Below are 26,802 nucleotides of genomic sequence, written 5' to 3'. Positions count from 1 at the left end.
TACAGAGTTTTACACAATTTCAAAGAAAGGGTTAAAAAAATCACCACGGACCCTGTTTTTCCTCTACCACAACTGAGCCCTATTAAAAGTGATTTGTGTCGGAGAAATTGTCATCTGGTTCCTATTCAGTTGTCTGGCTTAAAATATTTAGTCCTTTGGCTTTTTGAAGAGTTAAAAAAAACCCCTCAAGATTCTTAAACTCATCCAAATAACAAGTTTTGGGCATACTTGAGGAAGATCGATGTACTGATACAGTAATGTTTCTGCCATGGTTTTCTTTTTGTGTTTGTTTTGGGGAGCTTTAAATCTTCGATTTGCATTTCATGAAGTGGATTTATCTTAGCTTAGAGTTAACGGTGGTGGGATTTGTTGTATTCTGTTGTATTCACCAGGATTCAAATAATTTAACAACCGGCTCTCTGCCCTAATGACCGGCTGGGTGGGCGTGGCCATGGTGGGCGTGGCCAGGGGGTATGACAGACAGCACTTGGCCTCCTGTACTCCCCTGGGAGAAAAAATGGGCCGCGGGGGGGATGCGCCTCCCCCCCTTGCGCCTAGTTTTGGACCTACTAGGCCTCCCTGCAGCCTCCTGGGAGCAAAAATGGGCTGCGGGGGGTCCGTGCTACACCCCATATGCTCCATTTTGGGCCTAGTAGGCCTCCCTGAAGCCTCCTGGGAACCAAAATGGGGCATGTGGGGACTCCTGGAAGGGGAGGGGTGGGGAGGGTCGGGCCAGCCAGCAATTTAACTACCGGTTTGCCCAAACCGGCTGAATCCCGCCACTGCTTAGAGATATCTAGGAGAATATCATTGAACCCGACTGCAAATTTTGGGATGTTTGTGCCCTTAAAGGAAAAACCCGTCCTTTAAAACAGTGGACCCCAAAGGTTTGGGCACCAGTGACATGCTGCCTGCATCCCGCAGATGGGGCTTCATTTGTTTGTGTGGCCCAGTTCTGAGATGCCACAGACTGGTGCTGGGTCACGGACCAGGGTTGGGGACCCCCACTTTAAAAAAACTCACAGGATGCTAGAATTCCTGTACTGAAATGGATACATTATTTTATTTGTTCATTGAAAGAAAAGAGGAGAAAGTATCTGAGCTTTCCCAAATTGGGGCTCTCTAAATTAAATGGGCATAACATTTATTTTCTCCACTGCTGATGCCTATCCTGCCTCAATGTTCTCAGACACTATCAGTCTCCCAAGTCCTTCATCCATGGGTCTCTAAATGGGTGACAAACTTCAGTGGATTTTACGCATTTTGAAGCCACCCTTGGATGATGCCAAAATAAGGTGGGAAACTCCATCTGATACATCAGTTACATCAGGGCTCTCCAGACAGTCACTCATGCCCAGTAGTGGGATTCAAATTTTTTTACTACCGTTTCTGTGGGCGTGGCTTGGTGGGCATGGCAGGGGAAGGATACTGCAAAATATCCTTCCCAGCCCACTCCAGGGGAAGCATACTGTAAAATCTCCATTTCCACCCCACTCCAGGGGAAGGATACTGTAAAATCTCCATTCCCTCCCCACCCACTAACCTGCTTTCCAGCTCCGTTCTCCTGTGCAGGGCAACAAAAGAAGACCCAGCAGATCAGCTGGGACTCAATCAGCTGAGACTTAGGAGGTAGCCAATAGATCAGGGGCGGGGCCAGTCAGAAGTGGTATTTGCCAGTTCTCTGAACTACTCAACATTTCCGCTACCGGTTCGCTAGAACCGGTTAGAACCGGCTGAATACCACCTCTGTTCATGCCCTAGCCCAGGAATCCACAACCTTTCTTGGTTCAGTGGACCAGTGTCAGCTTGGTACGCATGCTTCAGCGGCCCGTTTGCAATCCACACGCACTTTTTCAGCTTGACTACTGTAATGTTCTGTACATGGGGCTGTCCTTGAGGACCACCCAGATGCTTCAGCAGGCCCAATGAGCAGTACAAGCAGTATTGGGCAGAGAGCGATGTGACCACCCCCCCTCACTTTATCACCCTCACTATCCTCAAGTTCAATGTTATTGGGTTGATTGTGAAGGAAGCACTCCCCCCTCTAGAAGAATGGAATATTTTGAGGAATATTAAAAAGGCAGAATATTATATTTCCCTAAATGAGAAATGGAGAAACCTGTTTTTTTAGAGGCAGGAAGCAGACTCATTCTTAATAGCCTCCCCCCAGCAGATATTTTGTGCCCATTAAGAAAGATTGGGCCAGCCCATCTACAAAACAAAAGACCTTCAGCTCCAGGATGATGGGATTATCCTTCAGGACGAAAGCCATTAAGCTACAATAGGAATTGCCCAACACCCTTTCAGAACATGAGCCCTTCATTGCATCACTCTCACAAACTACAACCAAACTTAGCTCAGACAAACACCTAGGATTTGTACTTTGCCTATAGAGCCAGCTATGACCCCTACATAACCTCTACAACAGTCAATACAATACATACTCTTGTACAGGAACAGGAAGCTCAAATGCAAAGCCCAAGAGAAGGTATAAAAACTCCCCACTCTCAACTCCATGTGGTCAGCTGCACCAGAACCCATGTGGTTCTGCTTCATTATTAAACCCTCTTTACAATCAGCCTCCAGCCTTGTTCTGCCCCAGCTACGGACCACAAAGAACACAGCACACACAAACTCTATACAAAGCTTATTTTACTCAAATAATTCAGTCCTTATCAACCAAAGGCTGTTAATAAACTGTCTTAACAGCCTACCAGAATTCTAAGATAAGGTAATCAGTCTTACTAGAGTTGGCAGAAAGCCCAGAAACAATTTTGCAGAGAATCCAGACGCGAAGGAGATTGAACTAAAGTTGTTCCCTACAGCTTGCTGCAAGCGGCGTTACTCCTTAAATAGGCTAAGGGAGTGGCCAGTTAGCCCCAAGCCTTACTCTTGAGGAGACCTCCTCCTGAGGAGCTACTCCTGCCTTTTGGCAGCTCTGCGCACCCGTGCATTGAGAAGAGGCTCCTCCTCTTCGTCCTCTTAACGTAAAGGAGCTTCTGGAGGTTCTGAAGGCCCTGACTGAATCCCTGCCTCTGGCACCACCTCTTCTCCAGCCTCCTCATTGTCCGACTCGAGCGCCAGCTGCACAGGCTGCTGGCACAGCACCACACCAGTCTCCTCGTTGTCGGAATCAGCTACAATCTGCACAGGCTGCTGACGGGCCACAACAAGCCTCCATTTTGTCTCCAGTGCCTTTCTCCGTGCTTGGAACTGAACCAGATGGATATTTCTTCCCACAATTGCAATTCCTGTTTTTGGTTGCCGTGAACCTCCCGGAGTTGACTCATACGAGTTTAATATATTACGGTGTTATTCACTATTATTAAATGTAACTTTAACCTCCGACCAGTTAAAAGACCACTTATGACAGTCTCATTCTTGATCTGGGAGTGAAATGAGATTTAGTAGTAGTAGTAGTAGTAGTAGTAGTAGTAGTAGTAGTAGTAGTAGTGGGAAAAAGACCCATAATCCTGATTCAAATGGAGACTCAACAGCTGAAGGCACAATGTGTCATTAAGCTGGAATGACTGATTGAATTGTGACTCTGTTTTCTTTTTCCCATCCAGCCCAGCTTTAATTTGGTATAGTGCGTAAAATATTGAGTAGAGAAAAACTGCATAAAACAATATCCAAGCTGACCTGGGCATATCCGGCTGTGTACAATGCGGTACCATTAATAAAGTGGCTCAGTTTACAATCCTAATGCAAAGTATGGCGGCTAATCATGACAGATGCCCATAATTCTCACGTAAAAGCATAACAGGAAGGAAACAAAATATTAAGCAGCAGAGGAAGTCTTTTGGCACAACCCATTGCTAGCTTTCCAGTACAGGAAAACACAACATTTGATATATTTTAAGATGCATCGCTCTGCAGACATGGGCATAGCATAATGTTTTCCAGCAGGGTGGATTTGATTTGATTTAAAAAGGCTTGATTCAAAATCAACTCGATTTAAATCATACTTTTTAAAGAGCAACTGGAGCATTTTAAGGAGCCTTGGTGGCGCAGCAGACTAAAGTGCTGTTAAGTAGCACCAGCTGCCTGCAATTACTGCAAGTTCAAATCTCACCAGGCTCAAGGTTGACTCAGCCTTCCATCCTTTCGAGGTAGGTAAAATGAGGACCCGGATTGTGGGGGCAATAAGCTGACTTTGTATAAAAAAGAACACCGCTTTGGGGGGGTGTATATACCTACTAAGCAGGTATATACAAAAGTATGAAGGCTATTGCTTAATGCATTGTAAGCTGCCATGAGTCTCCGGAGAAGGGCAGCATATAAATCGAACCAATAAATAAATAAATGAATAAATAAACGAATAAATAAACTGTCATCTCTGTCCTGCAGCGGCTCCTCCTCTGGCCTGCTGTTGACTCACCGACAGCCCCAATATTGCAGAATATACAGCCCCATGTTATACATCCGTGATGGCAAACCTATGGCACGCGTGCCCAAAGTGGCATGTGAAGCCATGTCACCCGGCATGCACGGTCTTGCCTGTTTGTCTTCTGGGTTTCTGGCGTGCATGCGCATGTGGCGATCAGCTATCCTTCATGTGCACGGCAGTGCGGAAAACCGGTGTGCGCATGCGCGCCAGCCAGCTGATTGTCGGGTGTGCATGCGTGCCAGAACCCAGAAGTTTGGCTTTTCCAGAGCACAATCTCTTTGCATGCAAGGCAGTGCCGAAAACTGGCCTGTGCATGCGTGCTGGCCAAGCTGATCATCGGGCGCAGTGCTGGGTTGCCCCCGGTTCGCACCGGTTCTATAGAACTGGTAGTAAAACCGGCGGGAGGCTCCACCCACCAACCCCAACATCATCACAACGCGTCTGCACATGCGCGGTCCTGTGGGGAACCGGTAGTAAAGGTAAGTAGAACCCACTCCTGGTCGGGTGCGCGTGCGTGCTAGAATCTGGAAGTTCGGCTTTTCCGGAATGCGGCCCTGACAAATGCAGGCACACGTGACATTTCCGCATGACCTTTTGGGCACTCAGTGCTGAAAAGGTTCGCCATCACTGCCGTACATAACTAAGCTCCATTTCATGCTGAATAAACTAAATTATTAATCTATCTTAACTAGAAAACTATCTTTAGGTAGATTTTTTACTCCAAAAACATTTTATTAAAATACATTTGATTTAAAAAAAAAAATCCGATTTAAATAAAAAAAAGTCCCATTTAAATTTAAAAAATCTGATTTTTTAAATTATTTTTTTTTTAAAAATCATTGATTTTTATCCACCCTGTTTTCTAGCCTGTACTGAACAGCCCTGAGAGAGAATGCATTTCTGTTCAGGTTTTCAGAATAAGATGCTGAGCTTGTCGATCAGAAAGGTCGGCAGTTCGGTGGTTCAAATCCCTAGTACAGGTCTCCTGTGTGAGCAGGGGGTTGGACTAGATGACCTCCAAAGTCTCTTCCAACTCTGTTACTGTTACGGGTTGCATTGGGGAAATTAAACCTTTTAGGGGGTGCTTATTGGCTAGTTTCTGGGCCACCAGTGATAGATAAATCCGTATCATTTTATTGTAATCTGTTAAAAAAAAAAAGCAATAACATGCAAGTACACGTAGCCCTTGATTTACAACCATTCTTTAGTGACCATTTTGAAGTTATTGAAAAAAGTGACTTACCACCATTTTTCACACTTAAAAGACTGTTGCAGCATTGCCATAATCAAGCTCAGCATCTGGAGACTTTATTAAAACATCGAGGGGTTGTTGTTGTTTTTTCCTTCTTGTTAATGGTTTCCGGAATTTTATTTTTTTACATTATTTCCAGGCTAGCCTATAGTCCTGGAATTTCATCTATGAATGGTTTACCAACTAAACATTTACCAGATTACCCTGCAAAGTGAGCCAGGAGCTAAGACATCAATAAAAAAAGCAAAAAATCCTGCAGTCAGCTAATAGCCAAAGTCCCGTCCCCATGAAATAAAAAGCAATTATATAATAACCAGAGGAATAGTGGACTTCCCGACAGCCTTTAAGATATATGGGCTTGTAAAAGGCTTTGGAAAGGAACCATTTCCCTCACCATAAAAACTGTCCTTTTCCTGGCCTCTACTAAGTTGATGCAGCTAAATCACGATTCATGGCTGAATCTGTCACTGAGCAATTGTGGGAATTCAGAAGGGACGATATATGGCTCTTGAGGATTAGTTAAAGTACAGGTGAGTGGTTCAGGCAAAGGACAGGAATAGTATTAAATAAATTTGGAATAAAGTTTTCACATGAATGCATTTTCATCCTGTCTTGGACAGATAAAAGAGCTCATACAGTACAGATCTTTCCTTTTTCCTGCAAAAATATTCATCAAAGCTATGGCTAAGCTGAGATCGATAATAGTGTAATGCAGGGGTGGGTTCTAATTTTTTTTACTACCGGTTCTGTGGGCGTGGTTTATTTTGTGGGCGTGGTTTGATGGTCATGTGACAAATTCTTTAGGATTTAGCAGAGGTACTGGTCTACCAGGCTTTTAACTGCTTGCAGAGCTGTGCCGGTCTACCCATTTGTTCTTGGAGCGTTCCGGTCTACCCATTTGTTTTTGGAGGCACCAGTCTACTCATTCATTTTTGGAGGCACTGGTCTACTCATTCATTTTAGAAGGCACTGGTCTACCACCACACTGCCTTTTAACACTGATCAGCTGTAGGGCGGCCCTTTGAAGCCTCCCGGCAAGAGTTCAAACAGTTTTTTTCCTTCTAGCTGATCAGCTGGGACTCAGGAGGCAGTGAATAGATTGGGGGCGGGGCCAAATAAAAGGTAAGAATAACACGGGGGCGGGCAGCTCCCAAACAAAGAGAACCGGTTCGGTGACGTCATATCGTCACCGTTACTGGCTCGGCTGAACCGGGCCAAACCGGGAGGAACCCACCAGTGGTGTAATGGTAAAATATATCTCCCCCCCACACACAGGTATTTCTTGATTTACAATCATTCGTTTAGTGATGGTTCAATGTCACAATGGCACTGAAAAAAGTGATATTAATTTTGTTGTACAAGGTATAATGACAATAAAGTAAGCTAAATTAAATATGACCATTTTTCACACTTTACGACCATTGAAGTGTCCCCAAGGTCACGTGATCAAAATTCAGATGCTTGGCACCTAGCTCCTATTTATGACGGTTGTAGCGTCCCGGGATCATGTGATCCCCTTTTGCGACCTTCGGATGAGCAAAGTCAATGGAGAGAGACCTCAGATTCGCTTAACAGTCTTGTGATTCACTTAACAATTGTGGCAAGAAATGTCATTAAAGGGGGGGCAAAACTCCCTTAACAACTGTCTCGCTTAGCAACAGAAACTTTGGGCTCCAGTTTGGTCATAAGGCGAGGACTACCTATGTGAGCGGCAGGGAGTGTGAAAACGGTCATAAGTCACTTTTTTCAGCACCGTCGTAACTTCGAATGGTCACTAAGTGAACTGTTGTAAATTGAGGACAACCTGGAGATAGCTTCTTTGGGTTTTTGAAAGCAAAATCTTCCCAGTTACTATAATTGAACTTTTATATAGCAATCATTTTGTTCAGCTTATATGACTTACTTGTCGTGACTTAGTAACTCTGTGATATGTAATGTTTTTAGTTTACTATGATCCTTAGGGTCATTTTACTAAATATCTTTTTTGGGTCACTTTCTTACAGACCCTTCTTCCTTTTCTACCTTGTCTGGTTAAAACAAAAGAAACAAAAGAAATTTACTGCTTTGAAAACCTATGTTAGATAATGTATCAAAAGAAGGAAGCTTTTACTTAAAAGTTGCAAAGGAAGTTCAGTCAGTGAAGTTCCCAAGAAGGTTTTTGTTCGGGGTGGGTTGGGTTGGGTAAAACTGCACAATATTAAGTCCCTGAAGAAACACTGTTTAAATTCTACTTGCAACTAATTGCTGGAAAGCCCCAACAGGGCAAAATGATCTAACGAGGAAGCTGTGGCAATATAATTCCTCCAGCCCTTTCAATGCTTATGCGGTGATAACAATCCCCTTTATGGTTGATAAATAACGTAACCAAATAGTGTGGGAAGAGACTGAATGCAAATATATATATAATATATTTGCACCTGGCTCATGGCCTGAAGCTGGGAGAAAGCTTGACAGTGGATAGTGGGGGACCTATTTGTATTTCCTTTAAATCTATTCTGCCCCAATTTTCAGAAGTAGTTGGGACAATAGAATAGAATAGAATAACAGAGTTGGAAGGAGACTTGGAGGCCTTCTAGTCCAACCCCCTGCATAGCAGAAAGCAAGGAAGATTAGCCCTTTCCAAACAAATTTTGTCTAATTTTTTTTCTTAGAAATGTGCTCAACATTTCTGGTAAAACTGTGGGTTATTTTTTAAAATCTTACTTTTATTAAATATTGCTTGCGTAACGCTATGAGCCATTCTGGTGCCATTTATTTGAATTTTTAGTGATTTAACATTTTTATTAAAAAGGGTCCCATTCAGGGGTGAAATTCAGCAGGTTCTGACAGGTTCTGGAGAACCGGTAGCAGAAATTTTGAGTAGTTCAGAAAACCGGCAAATACCACCTCTGGCTGGTCCCAGAGTGGGGTGGGAATGGAGATTTTGCAATAACTTTCCCCCAGGAGTGGAGAGGGAATGGGGATTTTATTTATTTATTTATTTATTGGTTCGATTTATATGCTGCCCTTCTCCGGAGACTCAGGGCGGCTTACAATGTGTTAACCAATAGCCTTCATACTTTTGTATATACCTGCTTAGTAGGGCTTTCGCCCCCCCCAAGCGGTGTTCTTTTTTATACAAAGTCAGCTTATTGCCCCCACAATCCGGGTCCTCGTTTTACTACCTTGGAAGGATGGAAGGCTGAGTCAACCTTGAGCCTGGTGAGATTTGAACTTGCAGTAATTGCAGGCAGCTGGCAGCTAAGTACTACTTTAACAGCACTTAGTCTACTGCGCCACCCAGGCTCCTGGGTGCAGTATCCTTTCCCTGGAGTGGGGTGGGAATGGCGATTTTGCAGTATCCTTCCCCTGTCAAACCCAGCAAGCCACACCACGCCCGCCAAGCCACGCCCACAGAACTGGTAGTAAAAACAATTGAATTCCACCACTAGTTCCGTTCCCTATTGGTAAGTTACTAATGCTGATTTGCAATCAGATAGTATTCCCCTTCATCTTTTGCTTCAGGTAATGTTTTAAAGAAGAATTATTGTTTTTTTTTCCCCTGCTGGTTCTTGTTTAATTTGCTGAAAGGAGGATTTTTTTTAAAAAAATTGATTTATATGCCGCCCTTCTCCGGAGACTCAGGGCGGCTTACAATGTGCTAAGCAATAGCCTTCATCCTTTTGTATATTTATACCCCCACAACTGGGTCCTCAATTTACCTACCTTAGAAAGGATGGAAGGCTGAGTCAACCTTGAGCCTGGTGAGATTCAAACCTGCAGTAATTGCAGGCAGCTGGTCTTAATAACAGGGTGCTTTAGACCACTGTACTACCAAGGCTCTTAGCATTTTTAGCTTTAGTATTGGCATCCATGCATTTATTTATGTTAAGCATGGCTGGCTGAGGAACTCTTGGAGTTGAAATCCATGCATCTTACAGTTGCTAAATTTGAGAAATACTGATTTACGTACAGTACTTAAAAAATAAATGTGCCTTTTTAATTTTTTTACCATCGACCACTCAATCACCCTGTCATTCCATGCTCAATTAAATTCTAAAAGAATGTATTTCTCCTGGATTATTTTTTTTTTCTCCAGCTTGAGTGCTGTGGCAGATAGTGGAATAAAAGTGATAGTAAGAGTGATAGTAAGGCATGCAGCAGAAAGAAATAAAATCCAACCTCAGCTATTGCATTTTGATCAAAGAAAAAAAAAAACCCGCCTGAAAACCTTGTATGAAGATCAAACGGATGACTTGGAAATTTGGGGATTTAAAAAAAGACCTAGAAGAAGTCTAGAAGTTAGGGGAAAGTGCAATATGATAGTTAATAGAAAGGGGGAAGGCACTGTAGGAAGCCCCCCTCCCAGAAGAATGAAATATTTTGGGAAATGTTAAAAAAAAAAAAAAGGCAGAATATTATATTTCCCTAAAGGAGAAATGGAGAAACATGTTTTTAGAGGCAGGAAGCAGCCCCCAGTCTTTCTTAATAGCCCACGGCAGATGCCAGCACTTAAGGAGATAAAGAGCTCATTGAAAGAAGAAGCCAACTATCTAGATGGCTCTATTCATAAGCAAAGCAAATACTGCCAGCAGAAGCTTGTTCAAGACAGGATATTTCGAAACCCCTTAGAGCAAAGTTTGACAGCTAACAAAAGCAGAATGGTAGGATTTAGAACAAGTAGCCCCTCAACCAAGATCCAACACAGGACGAAAGCCATTAGCCACAATAGGAATTGCCCAACACCCTTTCAGAACACAAGCCCCTTCATTGAACAACCCCCCAAAACAGTTAAAACTTCAAAGTCACAGAAACCTATAAAGATCCATCCGCTTATTCAACCATTTGGTCAGCTGTCCCAGAACCACATGCGGTTGGTGGTTCTGTTTCATCCAATGAACCAACTTTCTTTCCAATCAGCCTCCATATTGCTTCTTTCTCCCAGCGTGGAACTGAACCAGGTGGATTTTCCTTCCAACAGCACAATGGTATTTTTTTTCCTTTTTTCCCCTTATCTTTCTATCTCTTATTTTCCAACTTTTGTTTTGCACATTTTTCCATATTGAAAAAATGTTATTTTATATACATACATACATACATACATACATACATACATACATACATAGGTCTTGCATCTTCTGCCAGTGTTATTAACTTAACTACAATGGTGTTACTAACGTAACAACTGCAATGACCCATTTAACAACTGTGGCAAGCAATGTAAAATGGGAGCAAAATTCACTTAACAACTGTCTTACTTAGCTACAAAAATCTTGAGCTCAATTGGGTTTGTAAGTCGAGAACACCCTGTCACGAGGGAGAAGAATATGTATCAGTGGCCTTCCTTTGCTGGCAACCCACTGTTTTTTTTATTTACTTATCACTTATTATTTATATTTATTTATTATTTATGAATCACATTTAGATGGAAGTCTCTCTCAGACAAAGCAGCTCTTTCATCAGGGAAAATGGGTGGCCACATCAATTTTTAAGAGAAACATAAGGCAAAAACGCCTCTCATAGGACTTGCATGACCAGGCTTTTCCAACAAATCTCCAAGCTAATTTAACCTAATTAAGCCCAAACTGCAGCAGTCGGCAGTGGCTAGAATCCAGATATGTGATATTCCGCAGTAAATTGTCACCCTGACCTCATTGGCAAGAGAGACATAGAGGGGAAAGAAATTGAATGCTCTCCCATTTGGTGGAAAGGTGGAATGAGCATCCAAGGAAATGTTCAGGAATTTCAGATATGTATTTCCTCTTTTCAAACATTAGGATAGGATAGGGTAGGGTAGGGTAGGGTAGGGTAGGGTAGGATAGGATAGGATAGGATAGGATAGGATAGGATAGGATAGGATAGGATAGGATAGGATAGGATAGGATCGGGGTGAAATCCAGCAGGTTTTGACAGGTTCTGGAGAACCGGTAGTGGAAATTTTGAGTAGTTCGGAGAACCGGCAAATACCACCTCTGGCTGGCCCCAGGAGTGGGGAGGGAATGGGGATTTTGCAGTATCCTGCCCCTGGAGTGGGATGGGATTGGAGATTTTGCAATATCCTTCCCCCTGGAGTGGGGAGGGAATGGGGATTTTGCAGAATCCTTCCCCTGCCACACCCACCAAGCCACGCCCACCAAGCCACACCATGCCCACCAAGCCACGCCCACAGAATCGGTAGTAAAAAAAATTGAATTTCACCACAGGACAGGACAGGACAGGACAGGACAGGACAGGACAGAAGAGAAGAGAAGAGAAGAGAAGAGAAGAGAAGAGAAGAGAAGAGAAGAGAAGAGAAGAGAAGAGAAGAGAAGAGAAGAGAAGAGTTGAAAGGGACCTTGAAGGTCTTCTAGTCCAACCCCCTGCTCAGGCAAGAAACCCTGCCTACACCATTTCAGACAAATAGTTGTCCAATCTCTTCTTAAAAGCTTCCAGTGTTGGAGCATTCACAACTTCTGGAGGCTAGTTATTCCACTGATTAATTGTTCACACTGTCAGGAAATTTCTCCCTTAGTTGCAGGTTGCTTCTCTCCTTGATTAGTTTCCACCCATTGCTTCTTGTCCTGCCCTCAGGTGCTTTGGAGAACAGGTTGACCTGACCCCCTCTTCTTTGTGGCAGCCCCTGAGGTATTGAAACATTGCTATCATGTCACCTGTGGTCCTTCTTTTCATGGTTGAAGTCACCACAAAGGTGCTTATGTGTTCATTTGATATCTCGTGTCACTGAAACCCTCCCACTCCTGAAGTGGAAAAACCTTCTCGCTTGAATTTATAAGCATGCAAATACCCATAGATTTGATTTTGGAGGATTACCTCTATTAGATGATCTGCTTTAGAGTGCCCCAAAATGCAGTAGTATTGGGGTGGGGGGGAATCAGAAGATGTCTAAGAAACTATGTACAAAGCCAGCTGCGAGCTCCTGAATTTATTATTCTTACAAGAATCTTTCCCTTTATTTCTGGAGCCAGTTTTACAAATAGAGCTGCTGTCACAAGAGAAACCTGTTACTAGAAATTATTATTGTGGGGTGCCACAAGGGTCGGTCCTCTCGCCCCTTCTGTTCAACATTTATGTGAAGCCACTGGGTGAGATCATCCGTGGTTTCGGGGTGAAGTACCACCAGTACGCTGATGACACCCAGCTGTACATCTCCACCCCGGACCACCCCAATGATGCCCTTGAAGTGATGTCCTGGTGCCTGGAGGCTGTACGGATCTGGATGAGGAGGAACAGACTCAGGCTCAACCCATCCAAGACCGAGTGGCTGTGGTTTCCGACATCCCAATATAGTCAGTTGGTGCCATCACTGACTATTGGGGGCGAGTTGTTGGCCCCCACGGAGAGGGCTCACAACCTGGGGGTCCTCCTGGACTCACAGCTGTCTTTAGAAGAGCACTTGATGGCTGTGGCCGGGAGGACATTTTATCAGGTTCGCCTGATTCGCCAGTTGCGTCCCTTTCTGGATCGCGACTCGTTAAATACGGTCACTCATGCCCTCGTCACTTCCCGCCTGGACTACTGCAATGCTCTCTACATGGGGCTCCCCTTGAGGAGCACCCGGAGGCTCCAGCTGGTCCAGAATGCAGCCGCGCGGGTGGTTATGGGAGCGACGTGGCGCTCCCATGTGACCTCCCTCCTGCGTGAGCTGCACTGGCTCCCGGTGGTCTTCCGGGTGCGCTTCAAGGTTTTGGTTACCACCTTTAGAGAGCTCCAAGGCTTAGGACCGGGGTATTTACGAGACCGCCTTCTGCCACCAGTAGCCTCTCACCGACCAGTACGCTCCCATAGAGAGGGGCTCCTCAGGGTGCCATCGGCCAAACAGTGTCGACTGGCGGCCCCCAGGGGGAGAGCCTTCTCTGTGGGGGCACCCGACATTTGGAACGAGCTTCCCCCGGAGATACGGAGGATCCCGGATCTGCGCGCTCTCCACCGTGCCATCAAAACTTTTCTATTCCAGCAGGCTGGCCTGGCCTAACCTCTCTTTTAAATTGTTTCTAAAATATATTTAAAAAAAAAAAAAATTAAATTTGTCTTATGAATTTGGGTGTTTTAAATTTCGTTTTCCGGGCCAATTATTTAATTGTATTTTAATGGTTTTTTAACATTTGTATTATATGTATTTTATTTGGCTGTTCACTGCCCTGAGTCCTTCGGGAGTAGGGCGGTATACAAATTCAATTAATAATAATAATAATAATAATAATAATAATAATAATAATAATAATAATAATAACAACAACAACAACAACCACCTTTCATGCTTAGTGGTAAAAGGGATTTGAGCCTTAAATTGTCAGGAGGGGCAGTTTTAAAATATAATCATAAAATAACGTTATGGGGATTAAGCCCATTGCAAATAAAGCCAAAATAGTTCAGCATCTGCATTATATAGAATAGGAATAGCATCAACCTTGGAAGCTTGAAGATGGGTGGACTTCAACTCCCAGAATCCCCCAGCCAGCAGCACTGGCTGGGGTATTCTGGGAGTTGAAGTCCACCCATCTTCAAGCTACCAAGGTTGAGAAAAACTGATTTAGACTGATATAAAGATAGTCCTCGACTTATGACAGCTTGTTTAGTGACCGTTGAAAGTTACAATGGCAGCCAATAATGACTGTTTTTCACACTTATGACCGTTGCAGCATCCCGGTGATCAAAATTCAGCCACTTGGTAACTGGCTCATACTTAACAACGGTTGCAGTGTCCCAGGGTCATGTGACCCTCCTCTCTTGCAATCTTCTGACAAGCAAAGTCAACGAGGAAGCCAGCTTTCACTTAAAAACCATATTACTAACTTAATAACAGCAGTGATTCACTTAACAACAGTGGGCAGGAAAGGTGGTAAAACAGGAGCAACATTCACTTAACCAATGTCTCACTTAGCAACAGAAACTTTGGGCTCAATTGTGATTGTAAGTTGAGGGTTACCTGTACCTCCCCATAGCGCATTACGGCACTCTCTGAGCAGTCTACCATGGCAGCCTATTGCTCCCCAGCAATCTGGGTCCTCATTTTACCAACTCTGGAAGGCTGGGCCAATCTTGAACCCTGTCAGGATTGAACTCTTGGCTGTGGGCAGAGTTTACCAGCAATCCTATATTCTAACCTCTGTTATCACCAGAGTAGTCTTGATCAGGGCCCTCCAACCATTTGGGCACCAGGGACCAGTGGAGAGAGGTTTTTCCGTGGACCGGAGGCGGGGGGGTTTCGTGTGCTGCCTGCATACAGCAGATGGGGCTTTGCTTGTTTGCGCAGCCCAGTTTCTGGTATGCCATGGACCGGGGGTTGGGGACTTCTCGTCTAGATTACTTTAAAAATTGTGCTTTGCCACTGGCTCCAAGAAAGTTAGAAGGTCATACCTTAGCTAGCTACAGGGTGTCCACCAGTGGCGGGTTCCTCCTGGTTCGGCCCGGTTCCGCCGAGCCGGTAGCGGTGACGATATGACATCACCGAACCGGTTCTGCCTCCCCGTGTGTTATTCTTATCTTTTATTTGCCCCCACCCCCAATCTATTGTTGCCTCCTGAATCCCAGCTGATGGGCTATAAGGAAAAACTGTTTAAACTCTTGCCGGGGGGCTTCAAAGGGCCGCCCTACAGCTGATCAGTGGTAAAAGGCAGTTTGGTGGTAGACCGGTGCCTCCAAAAACAAATGAGTAGACTGATGCCTGCAAAAACAAATGAGTAGACTGATGCCTGCAAAAATACATGGGTAGACTGGTGCCTGCAAAAATACATGAGTAGACTGGTGCCTGCAAAAATAAATGGGTAGACCAGTGCCTGCAAAAATATATGAGTAGATCAGTGCCTGCAAAAAATAAATGGGTAGACCGGTACAGCTCTGCAAGCAGTTAAAAGCCTGGTAGACCAGTACCTCTGCTAAATCCTAAAGAATTGTCACATGACCATCAAACCACACCCACAGAACCGGTAGTAAAAAAATTTAGAACCCACCCCTGGCGTCCACCAAACAGCGGTAAAAAAAGAAACCAAGATAGTGACTACCACAGAACACTCAAAGCCTCACCTTTTTTCAATGTCCATGCAGGCTTTGCTCATGCCACCATCTTTGACATCTTTAATCTCTTTTATTTTCTCCTTTCCCCCCCCCCTTTTTATTATCTCGTAAATTTTATATTGGCATTATATTGTTTGGATGTAACGATATCAATGCAATATGAATTAAACATTATTGACAAACCAAGTTTTAGATAACTTAGAACATCGGCAATATAAATAAAAAAAAAGAAATATCCCATCAATACGAATGACCGTTTAGAAAGTCTTTTTTCATTCCCCCATGAATATCCAGGAAAGGACTTTTGATTATTAAAAATTTCCAGCCGCCTTGGGGCTTTCCTGACTGAATCTCATGGCACGAGCAATACTATTTTTCCTCCCCTACTTTCTGGAGGTATCAAAATCCAAGGCACCAACCAAAACACTTATCATGACCTAGAGTTCGCAGTTTGTTCCCTCTCTCTCTGTCTCTGTCTCTGTCTCTCTCTCTGTGTCTCTCTCTGTCTCTGTCTCTGTCTCTGTCTCTGTCTCTCTCTGTCTCCATCTCTCTCTCTGTCTCTCTGTCTCTGTCTCTGTCTCTCTGTCTCTCTCTGTCTCCGTCTCTCTGTCTCTGTCTCTCTCTGTCTCTGTCTCTCTCTCTCTCTCTGTCTCTGTCTCTCTGTCTCTCTTTCTCTCTCTGTCTCTGTCTGTCTCTCTCTGTCTCTGTCTCTGTCTCTCTCTCTCTGTCTCTCTCTGTCTGTCTCTTTCTGTCTCTGTCTCTCTCTCTCTCTCTGTCTCTCTCTGTCTCTGTCTCTCTCTGTCTCCGTCTCCCTCTCTCTGTCTCTCTCTCTCTCTGTCTCTCTCTCTCTCTCTGTCTGTCTGTCTCTCTCTGTCTCTGTCTCTATCTCTGTCTCTCTCTGTCTCTCTCTGTCTCCGTGTCTCTCTCTCTCTGTCTCTGTCTCTCTGTCTCTGTCTCTCTCTGTCTCCGTCTCTCTCCCTCCCTCTCTCTCTCTCTCTCTCTGTGTTTGTTTGTTTGTTTGTTTGTTTGTGTGTGTAACCATTCCTGCTTTATTAAGTTATTAATAAAGTTCAGCAGCTTTAAGATATATGGACATCAATTCCCAGAATTCCTCAACCAGCATTGTGGCCAAGGAATTCTGGGCGTTGAAGTTCACACATCCTGAAGTTACTGATGTTGAATAACACCAATCCCAAAAAACACTTGGATGGGACACCACCAGGAAATCCATGACTGGTAAAGCACGACTAGAAATCAAACCAATATTTTAATTACCTAAAAGAAGATAATAACCATCCACTTCCTTACTGCAGCTAAGAAAATAGGTGGAGAAACCCATAAAGTCATCACAATCAAGCATGCCGCAAAAAAAGCTTTACCATAGGTAATATTTCTCAATCTTGGCAACTTTGAGATGGAATGTTGGCAAGTTTTAAGATTCTTCAACTGCCAGAATTCCCCAGGTGGAAAAGTTCATGCATTTTAAAGTTGCCAAGGTTGAGAAACATTGCCTTAAGAGGAAAATAAATGAGAATAGTCATTCTATTTACCTGCCTATTTAGAGAGATTAATAAATGACAATCTAAGATGTTTCAAGCTTCCAATGGCACAGGCCTGCAAGCAGGAGCGTCTGCAGGGCCTGGTAAAAAAAATCAAGTTAGCAACTCTGATGGTGCAGTTGAAGTTCTACCAGGGACTGCCTTTGCCTGCAAGAAATGCCTTCTGTCATTAAACTTTGATCTTCAGTCCAGGCTTCCATCATCACCGGCTCTATAACAATTTGCCACATACCCAGAGGGAGAAGTTAGCAGTCTACACCAGCAATAAGGACAAAGAACATTCTCTACAGCAATGTTTCTTGACCTCGGTGACTTTTAAGACCCTTGGATTTCAATTCCCAGAATTCCCTAGCCAGCATGCTGCCTGGAGAATTCTGGGAGTTGGAATCCAGAAGTCTTAAACTTTGCCAAGGTTGGGAAAGAATGTTCTATAGCAGATTCCATGACGTGGTTAAAATGATTCTGCTATAGAGCAGTGTTTCCCAACCTTGGCACCTTTAACACTTGTGGACTTCAACTCCCAGAATTCTCCAGGCAGCTGGGGAATTCTGGGAGTTGAAGTCCACAGGTCTTAAAGTCGCCAAGTTGGAAAACACCGCTCTATAGCAGAAACATTTTAATCAACCAAATCATGGAATTAGTAAAGAATGTTAATTTCTGACAAACACCCCCCCCCCCCCATTTTATGCACTTAGTGGAGACACAAGCAAGCAAGCAAGCACGCACATAAATTAACACTACCTCTTGTGGCTGGAATTGGAGCATTTTCCAGCTCAGCAGTTCTTTTAAGATGCCACCCGTGGCACAGCTGTCTTTTCAATGGGCCAACAGCTTTACTAAGGAGCTTCACCAGCGAAAGTGTCCCCATCCAGTGCTGGATTAAGGGACTAATTGGGACCACGCCAAAAGCCTGGCTTGGCCGATTCCTGCTCCCGTTGCAGACACGGCATTGATGGTGGAAAGGCTCACCTGTGTAGGAGCCACAGAGTGGCTTTTTACCTCCCTTCCCTTCCGCAGCTGTTTTTTACCTCCCAGAATGTGAAAGGGCAAGAGGGAGGCGGATTTCATTCAAAACCAGGGAGAACAGCAATTCCTCCTGGATCATTTAAATACACACATATTAAAAAGCCAACAGCATCCCAAGCTCGCTGAGAACCATGCAGGAGAGAATTCATGAATCAATTCCAAGTCGGAAAATAAATAAATAATAATTTTTTTAAAAAAAAAATGGTAAGGAATGAGCCAGCCTGGGCTAACATTCAGTGGGCAGAAAAATGGAAACCCCCTTTGCAGTGAAAGATAGATAGATAGATAGATAGATAGATAGATAGATAGATAGATAGATAGATGATAGATAGATGATAGATTGATTGATTGATGATAGATAGATGGATAGATGGATAGATGGATAGATGATAGATGATAGATAAATGATAGATTGATGATAGATGATAGATAGATGATAGATGATAGATGGATGGATAGATGGATAGATAGATGATAGATAGATAGATGACATATTGATTGATTGATGATAGATAATAGATTGATTGATGATAGATGATAGATGATAGATAGATTGATTGATAGATAGATGATAGATGATAGATAATAGATGATAGATGATAGATTGATTGATGATAGATGGATAGATGGATAGATGATAGATGATAGATAGATAATAGATGATAGATAGATGATAAATGATAGATATTTAGATTGATTGATGACAGATAGATGATAGATAGATAGATAGATAGATAGATGATAGATAGATAATAGATGATAGATAGATGATAGACAGATTGATTGATGATAGATAATAGATTGATGATAGATGATAGATAGATAGAGACAGCAATAGAGATATATAGCCCCCCACACACCTTTCCTTCCTCCCCAGCTCTTCTCCCCCCCCCCCCCATCCGTAACACTGACATACAAAAGCTTCCCCAACCCTTCCGGGCATCACCCAAGCCGAGAGAGAGGGCGGTGATTTCTCTCTCTCTCTCTCTCCCCTCACCTCCCCCACCCCACCCCCCAATCCCCCAAACGGGCAGAAGGCCCAACGGGTTGGAGAAAGGCAGCCCAGGGCGACGCCAAGCGATGCCACCATCCTTACCCACATGGGTGATGACCGTTGCCAGGCGCTGGCTGAGTTCCCGATGCGACATTTCTTCTTCTTTCAGCCAGACCAGCATTTCACACCCGGAACCGTCGGCGCAGCCTTCCAGACCGAGCCTCAGCACCTTTGCTTTCCAAAGACCGCCCGCCGGAGAAGGAAGGCAAAGCAAGGCAGCTCCTGCCGCCGCCGCCGCCGCCGCGGGGACAATGCCCGCTGCCACTCCCACCGCGACAAAAAGACCACAAAAAAAAAAAAGCCTTTGCCGGGTCGCACCTGCCTTTTGACTTTAGCGCGGGCGGCTCTCGTCACGTCCCCCGCGGCGATGCTGGTCCGCCGGCAAGGTCGTTGCCACAGCCGCCGTGCATTTTGGTGACGCCCCCGCCCGCCGGTCCCAAAAATCCCAAATCCCGGCCCGCTAATGGACCAGTGGCGGCGGCGGCTGCTGCTTCTTTGGCTGCGCCCGCATTTCTCCTCAGCTCCGCTCTTTGGCTCGCTCTGGCTGAAATGAGCGGAATCTACCCAGGGGTCTCCCGGCGCCCAAACCAGGAGAAACCATTCCCAGCTGCGGGGAAGCAACGCTCGCGGGCCCCCGCCCCCCACTTTTTTTTAATTTTTATTTTTGAAAATAGAAATTGGTCCCTAAGGCTGTTTTCTGGGCATCTTCCCCCCTCCCCCCCCACTCTCCTCAGACCCGGTTTCTTCCCCGCCCCTCCCTCCCGCCCCTCCCCACCCGTTTGGCTTTCAAGGAACGGCGGTGGTTGTGGCCAGGCTGGGCGACTTGTGTGATGGAGACGCTGCAAGTGGGTTTCCTGAGAGACGTGGCGGGCATGGAAAAAAAGGCAGTTGGTTCTTCTACCTGGTCTATAATGACGATGGGCCTGGCGTTCCTTCTCTATCAACAGAAGGGGCGGGAGGGAGAAGAAATTGGATGGACCGGGTCTGACAAACATATGCCCAGATCGATCGATCGATCGATCGATCGATCTATATCTATCTATCTATCTATCTATCTATCTATCTATCTATCTATCTATCTATCTATCTATCATCTATCTATCTATCTATTTTCTCTCTCTCATTTATCTCTCATCTATATCTATCTTCTCTCTCTCATCTATGTATCTATCTATCTATCTATCTATCTATCTATCTATCTATCTATCTATCTATCATCTATCTATCTATTTTCTCTCTCTCATTTATCTCTCATCTATATCTATCTTCTCTCTCTCATCTATGTATCTATCTATCTATCTATGTATCTATCTATCTATCTATCTATCTATTTTCTCTCTCTCATCTATCATCTATATCTATCTTCTTTCTCTCATCTATCTATCTATCTATCTATCTATCTATCTATCTATCTATTTTCTATCTCTCATCTCTCTCATCTATATCTTCTCTCTCTCATCTCTCATCTCTCATCTCTCTCTATATCTATCTATCTATCTATCTATCTATCTATCTATCTATCTAATCTATCTTCTCTCTCTCATCTATCTCTCATCTATATCTATCTTCTCTCACTCATCTGTATCTATCTATCTATTTATCTACTCTCTCATCTATCTCTCATCTATATCCATCTTCTCATCTATCTATCTGTCTATCTATCTTATCTATCTATCTTCTCTCTCTCATCTATCTCTCATCTATATCTATCTTCTCTCACTCATCTATCTATCTATCTATCTATCTATCTACCTACCTACCTACCTACCTACCTACCTACCTACCTACCTCTTTTTAAAATGAGATCAGGCAATCATTTGTCTGAAATGGTATAGTTTCCTGCCTGAGCATGGGGTTGGACTAGAAGTACTCTGAAATCCCTTCCAACTCTGTTTATCTAGTCTTCCTTCCTTCCTTCCTTCCTTCCTTCCTTCCTTCCTTCCTTCCTTCCTTCCTTCCTTCCTTCCAGGAGATTGGATAGCCATTTGTCTGAAATGGTACAGAGTCTCCTGCCTGAGCAGGGGATTGGACTAGAAGACCTCCAAAGTCCCTTCCAACTCTGGAAGGGACTTTGATCCTTCCAACTGTAGCCTCTTTATATCTATCTATCTATCTATCTATCTATCTATCTATCTATCTATCTATCTATCATTCATTCATTCATTCATTCATTCCTTTTACCTGTAATTCTGTTCAATAATTTTATTTGTCATTCAATCATTCTGTCCATCATTCTATGATTCTATCATTCATTCTATCTTTGTCATTGTTATCTAGCTATCATTCTTTCCATAATTTAATCATTCTGTCTTTGTCTATAATTCAGTTATTCTATCTATCTATCTATCTATCTATCTATCTATCTATCTATCTATCTATCCATCCATCCATCCATCCATCTATTTCTACACTGCTCAACTCTAAATAGCTCCGAACATTTATTTTCTTGATAAAAGACATTTGGTGGGCCTCCTGTTAAATTTAAGCTACTTCACAGACACAGAACCAAAACACATCCTATCAGTATCCACATATTAATTACTGCACTGCTTATAAAGGAGAAGATATCAAGTAAAATATGAGTTTACAAAGGACAGAAGAATTCTCTCTTTTACCCAATAATTTTTGTGCTTTCCCTTCTTGTTATCTTGAAGAATATTTGGGGGTGGGGGCTATTTTTGTTAAAAATTCAGGATGGTGGCCCTGGCTGCGCAATCAAATACCATCATGCATGAAGATGTTAAAAAGGGACAGGTTTTTATCCCATAATCCTGACCACTATTTCGATTAATTTGTGTATCTCCTTCTTGAAAGCTTATGATTCCCCCCAAATTTTAGCAATTAATCTGTGGGATGCAAAAAAAATAAAAATAAAAAATAAAGCCTGTCTCTACTTTCAATTTATAATTTATAATTATTCCTGCAAATGAAAACAAATCATTATACAAAATACATAATCACAATACAGGAAGCACATCCTGGTAGGAAATGCACCATCAGCAATAACAAGGATTAAATCCTGTACTGTTTTTTTAAGGCTGGAGAAATTCAAAGCAATTCACATACCTTTTTTTGGATGGATGACTTCAGCCTAATGCAAGGTCCTTTTTATTCTACATGTCCAGCCTGACAACTTTCTGGCTAAAAAGATTGCATTCTTCCTTCAGACCGACCATCCTGAGAACTATTGAGGAATATCTTGACCAAATTGTTTATAGTATTGTTTTTGATACAGAGACAGATCTTTTTGACAATAAATTCATCCCCTCCAGCTAAAGGTTAGAGCTGAAATGTTGAATGTCTGTGTACAACAAGAAAGACAATGCATTGCTCTACATACAAGGGTGTTCACAGAGGTGGGCTGCTGGGGGTTTGCAGGGGTTTGGGAGAATCTCTAAGATTCTATGCAGTTTGGAGAACCCCCAAATCCCACTCCTGGCTGGCCCCGCCCACCCCTCCCCTCCCAGGAGTCCCCACGCAGCCCGTTTTGGATGCAGGTAAGTGCAGGGTGTGCACGGAGGCTCGGGGAGGGTGAAAAACAGGCCTACCGGAAGTTCAGGAAGGCCAGAGGGCCTCCGGAGCCTGGGGAGGCTGTTTTCGCCCTCCCGGAGACTCGAAGAAAGCCTCCAGAGCTCGGGGAGGGCAAAAACGCTACCACCACCCCGCTGTGGTGCAGGAGGCCAACTAGGCCATGCCCACCATGGCCACGCCCACACAGCAACCGGGCAGAGAACCCCTTGCTAAAATTTTTGAAGCCCACCCCTGGGTTTCCATGAGGTGTGACCAAGCCAGTCAAGATGGCGGCTGCATGATATGTTTAAAATTCACTGCCTGAGTTTTTTATACATGCACAATGCATTCAGAACAGGGGTAAAATCCAGCCGGTTCTGGAGAAGCGGTAGTGGAAATTTTGAGTAGTTCGGAGAACCGGTAGTGGAAATTTTGAGTAGTTTGGAGAACCAGTAGCGGAAATTTTGAGTACTTCGGAGAAGTGATAGCAGAAATTTTGAGTAGTTCGGAGAACCGATAGTGGAAATTTTGAGTAGTTTGGAGAACCAGCAAATCCCACCTCTGGCTGGCCCCAGAGAGGGGTGGGAATAGGGATTTTGCAGTATCCTTCCCCTGGAGTGGGGTGGGAATGAGATTTTGCAGTATCCTTCCCCTGCCACACCTACCAAGCCACACCCACCAAGCCACTCCACGCCCACCAAGTCACGCCCACAGAACCGGTAGTAAAAAAATTTGGATTTCACCACTGATTCAGAAGCTTTTAAAGAAAAGTCTGAAATCAATTTGATTCCTTTATCCAAAAAATATATTTAATTTTGTTTCTATTTGGAAATCACTTCTGGATTTTTGTGCTTGTGATGGGGGAAAAAAGCCCTGAAAGTTTGATTTTGTTTTTGCCTATTAGATAGGTTTGTTGTCATAGAAATGGTTAGCATGCCCCTTTTTTCCTTCCCCTAGTTTTCCATTACTTTTGGTTTTCCTTAGTATTTTATATTTTGATAAACTAATAAAATTTGTAAATGGAAAAAGAAGAGACTGGACAATCAGCTCTCATTTATCTCTTTTTTTCCATGCACATGACAGAGAGGTTGGCCTTCTTGGTCCTTTCTAAGGGTTGGTCTTTCTTTAGATGGCCATTTTTAGATGGCCTTAGATAGTCTTAGATAGAATTGAAGCCTTTGAACTATGGTGCTAAAGACTCCTACGAGTCCCTTGGACTGCAAGGCGATCAAACCGGTCAGTCCTAGAGGAGATCAACCCTGACTGCTCTTTAGAAGGCCAGATCCTGAAGATGAAACTCAAATCCTTTGGCCACCTAATGAGAAGGAAGGACTCCCTGGAGAAGAGCCTAATGCTGGGAACGATGGAGGGCAAAAGAAGAAGGGGACGGCAAGAGAAGGAGGTGGCTGGAAGAAGTCACTGAAGCAGTTGGAGTGATCTTAAATAGACTCCAGAGGATGGTAGAGGACAGGAAGGTCTGGAGGAACCCTATCCATGGGGTCGTGATGGGTCGGACACAACTTCGCAACTAACAACAACAACAAGATAGTCTTTTCTTAGGTGGCCCTCCTAATGGCCTTTATGGTCCCTTCTAAGTGTACAATCCTGTAACTGGGTGACAAATGCAACTGGTGACCTTCTTATTTTCTTTTTCTAGGGAGGAGGAAAATTTGTCATGTTGCTGAATGACAACCTCCAATAGGCCTTTGCCGAGCTTCTGATTCCTGGTAATGTGTGTATTCCAGTATTCCTCCCACCCGACATCTGTTTTCCCACTTATTCAGAAAGCAGGGGAGCAACCTGTTGTTTTATGAAGATCATAGGATGAAAGGGTTTAAGGTTCCCACACCCTGATCTACAGTGTTTTGCGGGTAAAATCATTGCTTCCTTCTGGATTTTACAGCAAAGAAGTAATCTGATACAGCAAAATTTCTGGTTGTGGTAGGGATTCCTTGGCAATCCTGTAACTGCAGAAAAAGTCATCCAAACAAAGAGGTCCCCTATTATTTTTCTTTTTTCTTTTCTTTTTTTTTATTTTTTTTTTATTTTTTTTAAAACACACAAATAAACATACAATACATCTGTTCAGACAGAGCATTGATCCGGTCATAAATTTGTTCAACTTTTTGTTCATCTTTAACAGAATGTTATATATTCTATTTTTGCCATAATAGAGATCCCGTATTATTTTTCATTTTCCAATTTTAAGCCAAAACAAACAGGAAGAGTTTAGAAATCGGACTTTTCTTAACTAAGGAGCAGACAACCTATTGCTCATTCCTGAATATACAATCTACCAGTCTCTGCAGTCTGGTGTCTAATGGTCATCTTGGACCACAGCTCCCAGAATTCCATTGGCAATGTTAGCAAAGAATTCTGGAAGTTGTAGTCTCAATACATCAGGAGGCCATGATGAATCACCACACTTTGGAAACACGAACTTTATAAAAGTAGCTCTCGACTTACAACCTCAGTTGGAATCAGAATTCCCATTGCTTATCAAGGCAGTTGTTAAGTAAGTCGTGCCTAGAACTCTTTTGCCATTGTTGCTAAGCGAAACACTGCAGTTGCTAATTATGTGGTCATTAAGCATTCCCCCATTGATTTTACTGCCCCAGATTTGTTCTGCCACAGCTATGGACCCCAAAGAACGCAGCACACACAAACTCTATACAAAGCTTATTTTATTCAAATAACTCAGTCTTTATCAACCAAAGGCTGTTAATAAACTGTTTTAGCAGCCTACCAAAATTCTGAGATAAGGTAATCACAGTCTTACTAGAGTTGGCAGAAAGCCCAGAAGCAATTTTGCAGAGAATCCAGATGCAAAGGAGAGTGAACTAAAGTTGTTCCTTACAGCTTGCTGCAAGTGGCATTCCTCCTTAAATAGGCTAAGGGAGTGGCCAATTAGCCCCAAGCCTTACTCTCAAGGAGACCTCCTCCTGAAGAGCCACTTTTGCCTTTTGGCAGCTCTGTGCGTCCGTGCATTGAGAAGAGGCTCCTCCACTTCATCCTTTTCACTTAGAGGAGCTTCTGGAGGTTCTGAAGGCCCTGGCTGAATCCCCGCCTCTGGCACCACATCTTCTCCAGCCTCCTCATTGTCTGACTCGAGTGCCAGCTGCACAGGCTGCTGGCGCAGCACTACACCAGCCTCCTCGCTGTCGGAATCAGCTACTAGCTGCACAGGCCGCTAACGGGCCACAACATTGTTGGAAGATGACTGGGAACTTCTCCATTGGCGATCACATGACCCCAGTACTTGTTAAAAGCTGGATCTAGCCCAATAACTCAAAGACAAACTCCAATTCTTTTCTGTAGCTTTATTATTGATCTGTTGGTACTGGAGGTCACTGACCTTGTACCTTTCTCTTTCAGGTATACATCTGGAATCATCTGTGGACCATGTGGTCGGACCTTTTGTACCCAGGAGGAGGGGCTAAGAGGTAAGGAGTGGTTATAGGGATTATGGGATATGTGGTTAGTTAACCCTTGAAGGTCCGGGTGATCAGGGAGATATAGTAGTTAGGCATTTATCATGACAAAACCCCCTCTAAATGCCTAACTGGGTACCTGGGGCGGTGTTTGCATACATACAGAGAATACACAGGTACAGGCATGAATTACAAGCAGACACGCATTTTTGACATGAGGTAAGCATGTTGTTTATGTGGTAGGGGTTTAGTGAGGATATCTGCTGTTTGCTCCTCTGTGTCACAGTGTACTGCCCTAATGAAACCTATCTCTGAAAACTGCCTGACGTGTTTGTATTTAATGTCAATGTGCCTAGAACGCTGACCTATGGCATCGGCCCTAGAGATCTCTATCGCTGCCTTGTTGTCTTCGTGGATAACTATTGGATATGAGGGTTCAGCCCAGATGTCGCAGAGCAGGTCATCGAACCATACTAAATTGTTTGCGGCCTTTGATAGGCAAACAAATTCTGCTTCCGTAGTTGATGTGGCCACCAGTTTTTGCTTTCCAGTGTACCAATGGATGGGGCAATTGTTGAGTAGTAGCA

General features: G+C 43.7%; 1 protein-coding gene across 1 annotated transcript in view; it reads right to left on the bottom strand.

The window, feature by feature from the left end:
* The window catches only part of MCF2L2 (MCF.2 cell line derived transforming sequence-like 2), a 231,445-nt gene extending 212,050 nt beyond the window's left edge, over positions 1-19,395 (bottom strand). Inside the window, exon 1 of the mRNA XM_070946454.1 lies at positions 19,317-19,395. Coding sequence (XP_070802555.1) covers positions 19,317-19,395 — 79 coding nt within the window. The remainder of the gene's footprint in view (positions 1-19,316) is intronic.
* Between the last annotated feature and the right edge of the window lie 7,407 nt (positions 19,396-26,802).

This window comes from Pituophis catenifer, unplaced genomic scaffold, assembly GCF_029215685.1.
Source record: "Pituophis catenifer annectens isolate HBS135680 unplaced genomic scaffold, rPitCat1.0.hap2 SCAF_6, whole genome shotgun sequence".
NCBI lineage: Eukaryota > Metazoa > Chordata > Lepidosauria > Squamata > Colubridae > Pituophis > Pituophis catenifer.
Note: the sequence above shows the minus strand (reverse complement) of the source record. Positions and strands in the feature narration are given on the sequence as shown.